The sequence below is a fragment of the Canis lupus genome, chromosome 6 (genome assembly GCF_003254725.2).
Source record: "Canis lupus dingo isolate Sandy chromosome 6, ASM325472v2, whole genome shotgun sequence".
NCBI lineage: Eukaryota > Metazoa > Chordata > Mammalia > Carnivora > Canidae > Canis > Canis lupus.
In genome coordinates this window covers 15,809,261-15,822,442 of record NC_064248.1, presented here as the reverse complement: position 1 = coordinate 15,822,442, position 13,182 = coordinate 15,809,261, and the positions used below count along the sequence as shown (strand labels likewise).

The 13,182-nt window shown below is 56.8% G+C and overlaps 1 protein-coding gene across 3 annotated transcripts in view; it reads right to left on the bottom strand.

The window, feature by feature from the left end:
- Nucleotides 1–13,182, bottom strand: part of ADAP1 (ArfGAP with dual PH domains 1) — a 54,434-nt gene that overhangs the window by 3,699 nt on the left and 37,553 nt on the right. For all 3 annotated transcript variants that reach the window (XM_049111220.1, XM_025416000.3, XM_049111221.1), the window contains exons 5-7: nt 8,084–8,196; nt 7,437–7,583; nt 142–225 (exon numbers count right to left, since the gene is read on the bottom strand). In XM_049111220.1, the coding sequence (XP_048967177.1) occupies nt 142–225; nt 7,437–7,583; nt 8,084–8,196 (344 nt within the window). The remainder of the gene's footprint in view (nt 1–141; nt 226–7,436; nt 7,584–8,083; nt 8,197–13,182) is intronic.

Here is a 13,182-nt window from a genome sequence, read left to right as displayed (position 1 = left end):
CCTTTCTCGCTGCCACTGGGCCAAGAGGTCCCAGGATAAAGGAGGGGGGTGTGTGGGAGCCCTTGGCCAGCCCTCCGCCCACCACCCCAGGCTAGCGGGGTACCCTTCATCCCCCAGCAGGTACAAGGAGCCGCCACTCACATCGGCGTCACTGGCCCCCGGGAACGCCACCTGCAGGTAGTGGAAGCGGGCTGCACGGAGCGCATTGAACCAGTCCACGATCTCCTGTGGGTGGGAGGCAGGTGTGGGCCTCGGCCCCGGGGCTGGCCGCCAGCGGGGCCGTGAGCTCTGCCTCCCTTGGACTGTCCAGACTCCCCGCCGCTGCGTGCCGGGGGAGGGCTGCCGTGAGCACAGGCGGGAGCGAGGGCGTGTGCTGCAGGCCGGCCCCGGGGTGGCTGGGGGCCTGGGAGCGGGCCGTGCTATGGCCAGCCGGCCCCCAGGCCCTGATGTAGCTTGGGCACGGGTGGCTTTTCTCCTCTCAGATGGGGCTATTTTTACAAACGGCACATGTCGCCCAGAGTGAGGCTCATCTATTTTTAAATCCACCCAGAGCTGCTGCCTCCCATCTTCAAGTGCGGCTCTACGTGAGCCAAAGTCCCTCACTGGACAGGGTAGACCCGCAGCCCCTACCTCTCCTTGCTGCCCTGCCCCCCACTCCAGGGACCCCTGCCCACCAGATGCTGGACTCTGCCCCAACCCTGGCTGACCCAAATAGCTCCTTCCCCTGCCAACACCTGGCCATTGCCGGCCACGGGGCATCTGCACGCCAGTTAGGGCTCCCGTGCTGCCCACAGGGGTCACTCTATGCTCACCTGGACCACAGCCACAATTCCTCCTCTGCCACACCCACCTGCTGCACACCCCACAAGTTGCTGACCACACCTTGTCACCAGGCCTGTCCCCTTGGGCTGGCCCAGTGCTGCAGTGTCTCCTTCTGCACTGTCTTCCCCGCCTGGTGCACAGGACTCCCAATCCAGGCAGTGACTTACACTCTGGGCCCTGCCCTCACCACTGTGCTCTCCAGTCTCCCCACAACCCCTGGGGCCAGGCCTCCCACCTCCCTCAGGACTCCTTCAGATCATTGAAACCATGGTAACTGGAAGGGTCACCGGCAGTTCAAGTTGGGCTGTGACACCACTGCATCTCCAATAAAGATAGAAGTCCACAGCATGGCCGCAGGCCCTGCAGGCTCTGCCCTTCCTTTCCTGCCAGCCTCCACCTTGTCAGCTGCTCAGATATGTCCTGTTGCATTTGGCCACAAGGCCTTTGCACATGCCACTCCAGTACCTGTCTTTACCCTTGGGATGCAGTACCCTCCCCCCCGCCCCATTATTCACAGTCACTGTTCCCAGCGCTCAGTACAGGTGAGATTTTAGTCACTTGTCGCTGATCCATGCCTGTATCTACTGGCAAACTGCAATCACTCACTGAGGGTGGAACCATGTCAAACAGGCTTACCTATGTCCAGGCACAGGGCCCAGCCCACAGCAGGTGTCCACAACCCTCTTTGAGGGAAGGAGGGCCATTGGGGACTCAGGCCAGCAGAGCATCATGCTACACATACAGAAGGGCCCTGGGCTCAATCTCCCAAGGAAAGTGGAGGTTTCCGGATAAAGCTAAAGATTGGCCCACGTGCTTTGATTCATGTCTTGCCTAGAACCTGTTAATACCACATAACAGTGCATGCAGTCTTCCAAAACCAGATCATGAAGAAATAGAAAATTTGAACATGCCGATTACTAGTAACAAAATGGAATCCATAATCAAAGAACTCACAACACACAAAAGTCCAGGACCAGATGGCTTCACTAGTGAATTTTACCAAAAATTTTAAAAAGGTTAATAACTATTCCCAAACTATTGCAAAAAAAACTGAATCTGGAAGCTTTTCTTCTTTCTATGAGGCAAGCATTATCCTGATAGCAAAGCAGACAAATGCACTATGAAAAAAGCTACAGGCCATGCAAAATTTTGCATCCATGAGGATGTAAAAATCCTGAACAAAATACCAGCACACTGAATCCAACAATATGGTTGAAAGGATCATTCACCCCTAGCAAGTAGCTTCCAGGGATGCAAGCAAGGATGGCACAACATTCACAAACCAGTCAACGGGATACGTCCTATCAACAAAAGGTTTGGGAACTGTATGATCATCTCAACGTATGAAGAAAAAGCAAAGGAAAGCATTTGACAAAATACAACATCTGTTCACGATAAAAACAAAGTGAGGTTCGACAGGCCATGTTGACGTGATAAAGCCTTATCATGGGACAAACCTACAGCTGACCTCACACACCCTGGGGAACAACTGAGCACTTTCCCCCTCAGACCAGGAACAAGGATGAGATGAAAGAACAGTAGTAACTGAAGCCGTATGGAGACATGAGGATCTCAGGAAAGGTTTGTAACTCTCCTGTATAGGATTTAAAAGACTCATGCTTTTAAACAAAAAAGTAATCAAAAATTAAAAGCTACCATTACTAAACTTGTTTGTATTTGCAAATCTTATTTTATACGTACATTAGGAAATAGTACATTTAAAAGAATGATTATATCTTGGGGCACAGAGTGTGTAAAGATGTAATACTTTGACACTGACAACCAAAAAGGTGTGTACACACAGCTGTGAAGGAGGTTTCTGCATGTTACTGAAATTAAACTGTAAAATCAATGGGACGCCTGGGTGGCTCAATGGTTGAGCATCTGCCTTTGGCTCAGGTTGTGACCCCAGGGGTCCTGGGATCCAGTCTCACAACAGGCCCCCCATGGGTGGCCTGCTTCTCCCTCTGCCTATGTCTCTGCCTCTCTCTGTAGTCTCTCATGAATAAATAAATAAAATCTTAAAAATAAACTATAAAATTGATTTAGAAGGTTATAAATTTAGTATGCTAAATGTAATCCCCATGGCAACCACAAAGAAAAGAGCTATAGAATATATACAAAAGGAATTAGGAGGGAATTTAAACATTTCACTAAAAAACTAAACACAGAAGGAGACAGGAATGCAGGAAACAAGGGAGAAAAAAGCCGTAGGCCACACACAACACAAAACGCACAGGACAGGAGGAAGCCCCTCCTCACCAGCGTTCCCTTTAAAGGTAAACGAAAGAGCCTCTCCAGTCAACACAGAGAACGGCGGGATGGATAAAAACACGTGCTGCGACCACTGGCTGTCTACGAGAGACTCAGGTGAGATCTAAAGACACAGCAGGTTGAGAGTCAACGATGGGAACACACGTTACGTGCAGACAGTCCCCAGGAGACAGCTGGTTTCACCAACATCACACAAACAGACTAAGTCAGGAAAAGGTCACAAGGGACGAGGAAGGACAGTACATGTGAGTAAAATCCTCAATACAGCAGGAAGATCTAACAATTACAAGCATTTACGCACCTGAGCACAGACGATTAAAACGTAAGAAGCAAAACCCCACAGAACTGAAGGGACTAGCCAGCCTAGGATAACAGCTGGAGACAGTGATGCTGCACTCAGAGTGATGCACAGAAACACGGACAGGAGTAAGGACACGGAGGACTTGCCCCAGCAACCAACCCCGTCCAACCAGACGGCCCACCCAATTAGGATGGCACACGCGTTCCTCCCCGGTGCCCACTGGACGTTGTACTGTCGTATGGGATCAACCACACGTGAGGCCTCAGGTAAGTCTTCATAGATTTTAAAAGGTAGGCTACATACAAAATATCCTCTCTGGCCACAACAGGATGGAGTTAGAAGTCAACACACACACACAAAAAAAAAAACATTCACAACATCACGGAAATTTAACACACTTTTAAACAACCAGTGGAAACCAAAAAGGAAATCACCAGGGAAATTAGAAATGAAATGAAATTCGATGAAGGAAAACAGAACGCCACGCCAGAACACGGGGTGTAGCCACGGTGCTGCTAACAGGGAAATCTGTAACTATACGTGCTGGCGTTAAAATCCAGAAGGAAAGGATGTCAAACCAACAACCTATCTACAACTGAAGGAGCTAGACGAGAAACTGAACAAACTAAACCCAAAGCTGGCAGAAGGGAAGAAATCATAAACACTGGAGCAGAGATCAATGAAATAAAGAAAAGAGAACCACTAGAGAAAAGAAATGAAACCAGAAGTCGGTTCTTCAAAAAGATTGATGGATCGGCAGTCCTCGAGCTGGATGGACTAAGAAATAGACTCAAGTCACTAGAATCAGACACAAAGTCGGGGACGCCACTCCCAGAACTAAAAAGGTCTAGGAGAGGGTTCCGTGAACAACTGTACGCCAACAACGGGGTGACCTAGATGAAGTGGGCAAATTCCCGGAAAGAGAAAACCCACCGAGACTAAATCACGAAGACGTGGACCATCTGAAGAGGCCTATGAACGAGGAAGGAGATGGGATCAGACATCGGAAATTCCCAAACCAAGAAAAGCCTTGGCCCTGCTGGCTTTACTGGTGAATTCTCCACCTTTAATGACCAACACCAATCCCCTCCAAGCTATGCAAGAGAACTGAGGAGGAGGGAGCGCCTCCCAACTCTTTCTGTGCGGTGTTCTGTATTTCACCCAGCATAACCTGGATACCAAAGCCAGACAGAAATACAAGACAGCCACAGACCAGTATCCCTTGTGAACACAGACGCAAAAATCCTCAAGAAACAGAATCATTTCCATGGAAACATCCTTCCTACCTGGCCAGTAGACATGTCTTATCAAGGGAATGATTCTCTCTGTTACTATGCCTCTATACTGGTAGGTTGGTTCAGTAATAAATGTGAGACCTTTCAGCTGAGCTGCTGCTGTGTCCTGATTTGTGAAGTACTGAATTCCCCCTCCTGTCAGATCTCACATAGCACCGTCTGATTGAACTTTCTGCAGTGATAGAAATGGCCCTTGACAACCAAGTATTTAAAGTGTGGCTAGGGGACACCTGTGTGGCTCTGTCTGCTAAGCGTCTGCCTTTGGCTCAGGTCTTGACAGGGAGTCAGCATGTCTCCCTCTCTCTGCTCCTCCCCCTGCTCATGTGCTTTCTCTCAAATAAAATCTTTAAAAAAAAATCCTCAAGAAAATATTAGCACACAGAGTTCAGCAGCATATTAAGGAACATACAGGGATCCCTGGATGGCGCAGTGGTTTAGCGCCTGCCTTTGGCCCAGGGCGTGATCCTGGAGACCCGGGATCGAATCCCACATCGGGCTCCCGGTGCATGGAGCCTGCTTCTCCCTCTGCCTATGTCTCTGCCTCTCTCTCTCTGTGTGTGACTATCATAAATAATAATAAATAAAAAATTTTTAAAAAAAGGACCATACACCATGACAAAGTGAGATTTATCCCTGAAATGCAAGGGATGTTCAACATGGGAATGGATGAGTGTAACATATTGCAACAGAATGAAGGAAGAACAAACCACGTGATCATCTCAGTTGATGCATAACACATATTTGACAAAATTCATTTGGAATATCTGGGAACCCAAGTAGCCAAAGAATTCTAAAAAAGAACAAAACTGGAGGAATCGCAATTCTAATTTCAAAACTTATTACAAAGTCACTGTCTAAATAACATGGCACTGGCATAAAGGCAGACATAGACCAGAATAGAAGACAGCCCAGAAATGGGTCAAATGATTTTTTTGAGAAAGGGTGCCAACACCATTCAATGAAGAAAGAACACTCTTTAAAAAAAAAAAAAAAAAAAAAGATTATTCATTTACTCATGAGAGACACAGAGAGAGAGAGAGAGAAAGAGAGAGAAGCAGAGACATAGCTGAGAGAGAAGCAGGCATCATGCAGGGACCCCAATGTGGGACTTGATCCCGGGACTCCAGGATCATGCCCTGGGCTGAAGGCAGATGCTAAACCGCTGAGCCACCCAGGGATCCCCAGAAAGAACACCGTTTTCAACAAATGGTGCTAGGAAAACTGGATAGCCACATGAAAAAGAATGAAGTTGGACTCTTCTCTCACACCACATATAAAAATTAACTCAGTGGAGGGGCACCTGGGTGGCTCCTTTGGCTCAGGTCATGATCACAGGGGGGGCCTGGGATCAAACCCCCGTCAGGCTCCCTGCTCAGTGCCATCTGAGGCTGCCCTCTTCACCCACCCACCCCCATGCTCTATCTCTTTTCTCTCTCAAGTAAATAAAATATTTTTAAAAATTAACTCAATGGATCAAGGACCTAAATGTAAAACCTGAACAATAAATATCTTAGAGGAAAACACAAGGCAAAAGCTTCATGGCATTGGATATGGTGATGATTTTGTTGATCTGACACCACAGGCATAGGCAACAAAAGAAAAAGAGAAATTGGACTTCATGAAAACTCTGAAATTTTGTGCTTCCGGGGACACTATCCACAGAGTGAAAGGCAACCCACAGGATGGAAGAAAATGTTTTCAAGTCATGTATCTGATAAAGGCTTAATATCCAGAATAAATAGAGAAGCCAGAAAAAACAACCCAAATCCAAAATGAGCAAAATGGGACCTGAATAGGCCTTTCTCTGAAGACGTACAAAGTGGTCAAGCAGGACATGAAAAGATGCTCAACATCCCTCATCATCAGGGATATGCAAATCTGCACCAAAATGAGATAGCACCTCACACACAGAATGGCTAAAATCAGAACCCAGAAACAGGTGTTGGCGAGGATGTGAAAAATGAGAACCCTCGTGCCCGGTTGGTGGGAATGCAAACTGTGAAACTGCTGTGGACGACAGTGGGGAGGGCTCCCCAAAAAATAATTTCCACGTGATCCCACAATTCCACATCTGGCTATAAAATCAGAAGAATTGAATGTAGGATCTTAGAGAGAGATTTGTTCCCCCAACTTCATAGCAGCATCCTTCGTGACAGCCAGCCCGTGGAAGCAACCCGACTGTCCATCAGGGTAGGAACAGATAAACACAATGTGGTCCATACACACAACAGCCTTTGGAAGGAACTGGACACCTGCTACCGCGGGGACACGCCCTGAGGATGTGAGGTCGAGTGACACAAGCCAGACCAGAATGCACACGGGGACACCACGCACACGAGGTCCTGGCATTGTCAGACTTACAGAGCAGACAGTGGGCGCAGCCGGGGGTCAGTGTGTCATGGGGACAGAATGTTCTGGAGCTAGATGGGGGGACGGCGGCACAATGAATGTACCCAATACCTCAGAACCATATCTCAAACATTGTGAAAATGATGAATTTGATGCGTGTTTCAACTATAAAAGATTGAGAGGTGGTCGCCAGACATGTGCATCTGAAGTGCAGACACATTTCACCCTTTACAGCCCAGCTCTGAAGGTAGAAACGGACGCACCAAAGCAATGAGGAGGAGGGGCCGCCAGTGGACACAAGGACGGACCCAGAGGGGCTGCTGGGCAGAGGCTCTGGGTGTGAGTGGGTGGGGCGGCCCAGCTCCCCACCCCTGCCAGGCAGCCCGAGAACGCACCTTCCCGTCTTCATGGTAGACAAAGATGTTGCGGGTGCTGTTGTCCTTCAGGTAGGTGACCTGCAGGCCGTGGGGGTGGCCAATCTTGGCTGGCTGGAAGGTGGCGTTCAGATGCTCGATCTTCATGACGGCCTTGGGCTCCTTGGCCTGGAAGCAAGGGTGGGCCTGTGGGTGCTGGCTATGCTGTGTGGCTTGGGGTAAGTTACTAACCCTCTCTGGGCCTGGGCCTCCCGACCTGTATCTCCAAGGTAACAGCAGTCCCCTCCCCGGGGATGAGGAGGGCGAGTGTTCAACTCCTAGGCAGACCCCTCCTCTGTCTGGTGTGCCCCCACCCCTGCCAGCCTGGTTTTCCTCTCCGCCCCAGGGGCTGGCTCTGTGTGTCATGGGGGCGTGCTCTGACCTGGAGCTGTCTGGAGAGGGGCAGGCCCCGGTGGGCCACAGGGTCTTCCCAACCTGCCTGGCCGCCCCTATCAGGCGGGGGACAGCCCAGCGGGGAAGGGCTTGTCATCTCTGTTCCCACCATGACCGACCCAGGCCCGGCCCCAGGGAGCCACTGTGATCAAGGGGTGTGGGCGGATGGGGGTCCCCACAGGAGGGGGCAGCTGGGGACAGCACACCCCCCTCTGCAGGCCCTGGGCCAGACTCACATCGTTTCTGTTGAAATACTTCAGGGAACCTTCTCGTTCCGTCAGCACAAACTTCCTGCTTAAAAACTGCCCGTTGTCCCGGCCGCGCTTCCAGAGAAAGCCTTCTCGGTACCCTGGGGAGAAAGGGTGCAGGTCAGAGGGTCAGGGCGCGGAGGCCGTCATTCCGACCCGCAGAAAGGGTGCAGGTGGCAGGACACCAGCCAGCCCTCCGGTCCGCGGCAAGGAGTCTTGGTGGCCTCAGGGCTGCAAAGCATGGTGGGTGCAGCCGGACTCGCCCGTGGTGCCGGGACCCGGGGCCACCCCCTCCCCCACAGGCTGCCCACTGCTGCTTGCTCTTGGGGTGTTAACCTTTTTCTTTTTGGAGGCGCAATAAACACACGTGGGGGGGTGCAGTGTGCTACCCTGTGTGCAGGGTCCTGCGCGCACCTGGAGCGTGCACCTGTGCGGCCACCCTGGGGGGGGGGGGCGGAGGAGCGGACCAGGGCGCCCGCCGCTGAGTCCTGCGGACGGGCGGGCATCCTGCGTCGTCCAGGTGGGCCTGAGGTCACTACAAGGGTCCTCGCACAGGGGAGGCAGCGGGAGAAGTGACCACGGAAACAGGAGTGGAAGACGCGGGGAGGAGCCAGCCCTGCTCCCACCTTCACTGCAGCCCCCGACCCTCGGGACGGTCAGTCTGTCATTTTAAGGCACAAATTTTGCAGCCAGCTGTTCCGGCAGCGGTTGGAAGGGAATGCTTCCTGGTGACTTCCACCCCGTCCCGTCCCGTCCTGTCCCGTCCCTGGGTGCGATGCCCGCCCCAGGACCCTGTGCCCAGTGAGCCGGGCCCGCAGCTCCTTCCTCTCACGCCCGTTGGCGCGATCCACGGGGGTTTGCTGGTCACAGGCAGGGTCTGCGGGTTCCCACACAAGCCGCCCGACGGTCTCTGCTGTCCTGGGTTTCGGGGCTCTCCCTGTGCAGTGCCACCCGGGGCCGCCCGTGACGGGAGGGGGGGCCAGGGCGGCGGGTGGGGCCCACCGTTCGTCCTCTTAGCCGCCCGTGGAGCTGGGACCCTGGCAGCTGCGCCCCCCGTCCCCGCCCCCCGTGGCCCTGGCAGGCCGCTCCCTGACGGCACGGAGACGCGGGCCATCTTCTCTGTTCTTGAGTCATGCGGCCCTAAGAAGGCGGCAGCCCGGCGTCGGGAGGGGCAGCTGGTGCCGCTCAGTCTGTCGCGGGACAGCGCCAGATGGGGCCTCGCCCCTCTGCTCCCACTCAGAGGTCCCTGCGTCTCTTCTCTCGGAGCCTGTGTCCCCGGACTCCCTGCGCACAGCGCCACTGTGTCCCCAAGCACACACCGGGCCGTGTGAGCGCTCAACCCAGGGCGAAGCTGGAAGTCCACTTGCCTGCAGGTCAGCCAGGCCGCAAACACAGGGAAGCACCCCAGTGCGGCTTCTGCTCCCCGGCAGCTGGAGTGGTGACATTTGCAAGGACGGTCCCCACCAGCACCCCTGCGCGTCGCCCATGACGAGGCCCTGGCTGAGCACTTCACCCACATGATCCCGTTTCGGCCCCAGAAGGACTTCCGAGTTGTTATCCTCATGGTACAGCAGGGGAGGCTGAGGCAGGGAGACGCGAGGTCCTGGTCCAAGGTCACCTGCCACCAAGCGCTGACCCTCTGCAGGCTGCCCGCCTGCCTTGCCCACCCGGCCCAGCAGGTGGCAGCAGCGCCTCAGGACGCGCTGGGCGCGGGGCTCAGTGGGGTGGGAGGCGGCTCAGCATCCACCCCGTTCCCACTGGCTGCAGCCGACGGAGGGACCGGCTGGCCCCAAGCCTGTCTGGCTCCTGCGCCGTGTGCTGCCCGACAGCCAGCCGCCAGGACGCCTAATTTCAGGCACCGCAACAGCAGCAGCAATATTTTCGGACGCGCGCTGGCCGGGGTCCCTGACTTGGCCTCAGCAGCGGGACGGCTGTTCGGCTGGCGCTCGGCCTGAAGCGGGCAGCCTGCCCGTGTTCGCACCCGGCCGCCCCCTGAGGTGCGCCTGCCGGCCCTGGCCTGGGGCGGCTCCCTCCCACCACACCCAGGGCCTCCAGGCTGTGGGCCCCGGCCATGCTCGCAGTTTCCAGACCCCTGCAGGCTCCTGCAGACTCCAGGGCTCTGAGCTGTCGTGGCGTCTACGCTGGCTCGGGGTATCTGTGCTGCTCCGCCCTTCCCCACGCCCCTGCCCACCGCGCCCCTGCGAGAGGGGGATCCCGCAGCACACACAGCAGGATGGAGCCCGGGGTGCCCTCCTGACATGCACGCCTGGAGCTCAGCTGTGCCAGGGGACCGTTTTCTCCCAAAGGACTGACCAGTCCTGGGGCAGAGGCCAGATGGTTCACCCAGCATTTGCTGAGTGCCTATTGTGTGCCCTCCCCTACCGCGTGCTGGGCCCTAGCGCGAGCCAGCACCCACTGTGTGCCAGGCCCCACCCTGTGCTGGCTCTGGCACCACCGGCCTGGAAGCTGGGAGAGCCAGCGCAGCCCCCGGGGCCTACGCGCTGCCTCCTCGCGGAAGCCCCGTGGACGGCCTGGAGGAAGCGCACACAGGATCCTCAGCACCACCAGGGGTGACGGGACCCCACTGCCCACCCACCGGAACGGCCAAACCAAGCCACAAAAACTGACGGTCCCAAGTGCAGGCAGGCACACGGGCCGCGGCCCCTCCTTTGCCGGACGGCCTGCAGGACAGGGCGGTCAACTTGTTTAACTTAACGAGGAGGTGTCATCTGCTTCTCACACGACCCGGAGAGAACGAAAGCCTGCGCACAGCGTTCAGGGTCTCGAACTGGACACAACCCAACGTCCCCCGGCTGGGGAACTCCTCTGCGCACTCAACACCACTCTGTGCCCAGGAAGGGGCGACCTCGGGTGAATGGACAGAACCAGGCCCAAGAGGTGCCACGCAGCTGGATCCGTGGATGACACTGGAAGAGGTGCGAGGCTGGGCCACGGGGCAGAGTGGCCCACAGAACGGGACTGTCACCCACCTGCCTTTGTCACAGCTCATAGAACTGTCCCCCGCCTGGGGCACGGGGCTCGCAGCTGGACCGCAGCTTATGTGAATAGGTGACATGTTGATTTCTTGACGGGAGCAGGGACACGCGGCCTCGCTCTGGGGGCAGCAGGGCTTACCAGGTGGCCCGGGCTGGGTGCTCTGTGGCCAGACCCCGGGTGGCCCTCCCAAGGCAGGAGATGGGCCCCCAGGCAATGTGGCTTCTGCCAGGGGAGGCCCGGAGGAAAGGTGTCCTCCAGGCACAGAGCCAGGACCTGGCTCTACTCCCCCAGAGGCTGACGTGAGGGCCCGGCCTCACCTCCTTTGTCACTCCCTCCCTGCTACCCCAGCCCCTCGCTGGGGGCCTGGCACAACCTTCTGCACGGCCAACTCCACCTGCCCCACACCTCGATCCCCACGCAGAGGATGCTGCAGGAAGTGGCCAACAGTGGGGGCTGGGAGGGGCACATAGGCCAAACCCCACAAATGCCCTCAGTCCACTGGACGCGCACCAGCCACCCCCAGGATGCCCACTGGGTGCCCCGCACCTGACACCAGTTCATGCTTCCAGTGACAACCCCACACTGAGTACCGTGTCCTCCCTGCTACACAGAAGGGGAACTGAGGCACAGGGCTGGGCTCTGACACGCAGGGAGGCCCCAGCCCTCAGCCCCCCAGCTCTGCTCGCTCTGTGACAGGACAACAGTGGGGCGGGGCGGCAGCTCTGGGACCAGCCCTGCTTTGCACAGAGGGGAGGCCGTGGGAGGGGGCCGAAGCCCCGGCAGGAAGTGCCGTGTCTGTCGGTGACTGGGGGCAGCCTGGCGGCCTGGCCCTCGGGACAACAGGGGGGCATTGTCCACCCCGTGAAAGGCGGTCATTGAGGCTGTGGCAAGGGGCGGGGCGTGGCAAGGGGCGGGAGCCAGGAGCAGCTGTCACCCGGGTCACCCGTGAGCCGGGGTGGCACAGGTGGAGGCGCCTTATCTGCACACACCCGTGACCCTGGCCGAGGGCAGGGAGCGCCAGGCTCTGTGGCCTCCTCACCCCCCTCCCTGACACGGGGTCACGCCTGGCCTGTCTGCACTCGGATGCCTGGGCACTGACCCGAGGGGAGCCAGCAGGGGGCTCCGCACGCAGGTGGCCGCGGTCGGGTCCTCAGAGCCGGACAGTCCCCTTGCACCACACCACTAACCCCCTTCCCGGCGGCCTCACGAGGGCCCCGCGGCCCCGCAATGCCGTCTGGGCCCGCACGTGCCAACCTCTCCAGGCCTGGCACCTCTGAGGGGTGTTGGTCAGCTTTTCCGGTCAGGGTCCCTCGGGCGGGCTCTGCCTGGCGTCTCCTCAGGGCCAGGGCGAGGCTTTGCACCTCCCGGCAGGAATGCCATGGCAGCCACGCCGTCCGGGCACCGGTCCCCGTCCACGGCAGGGGCAGCAGGTCCGACAGCTTCTCCGCCAGCCAGGCCCGCTTCCTCCACCCCATCCACGCCCAGGGGAGGACATGCTGAGACGTGCAAATCCCGCTCCCCCCAGCTTCCACGGCTATTGGCGTCCAGTGTGGCCCAGGCCACCCCTCTCTGTGGGGGCCTTTGCCTGCTGACGGTCCCTTTCGCCCCGTTTCTTCCTGGTGATCAGTGGACCTCTTCTGTCGGTAGGGCTGAGCCCTGATCTGCGCCCTATGGCCTATCTTGCTGCCCTCACGTCCAGCTTTGGTGCCTGGCGTCCCCCAGACAACTGTGCTCTTCCCCTCAGGAGGCCCCGGGTGCGGCTGGGGGGCTGCACCCCACTCACCCTCCAAGCCCCAGCCCCCTGCAGGTCCCAGCAGCCCTGCTGACCCATGGGGGTCGCAGCCGCCAGCCTGGGCATTGTGTGGCTCCCGGGGGCCAGGGCCTTTCCCGAGCCTGCGGTGTCGGTCTCCCTTCCTCCCTGTCGGAGGGGCCAGACTTCTGCGTCGGCGTGGCCAGGTGGGCGTGTCATCCCCTGAGCCTGAGAAAGTGCGCCTGTGGCAGGAAGTGCCCACGGGAATCCCCTGGTGCTCCTCACATGGCTGGGGGAGGGGCTCAGAGGAACCGCAGGGCCAGGGACACCTCCGGGGTCG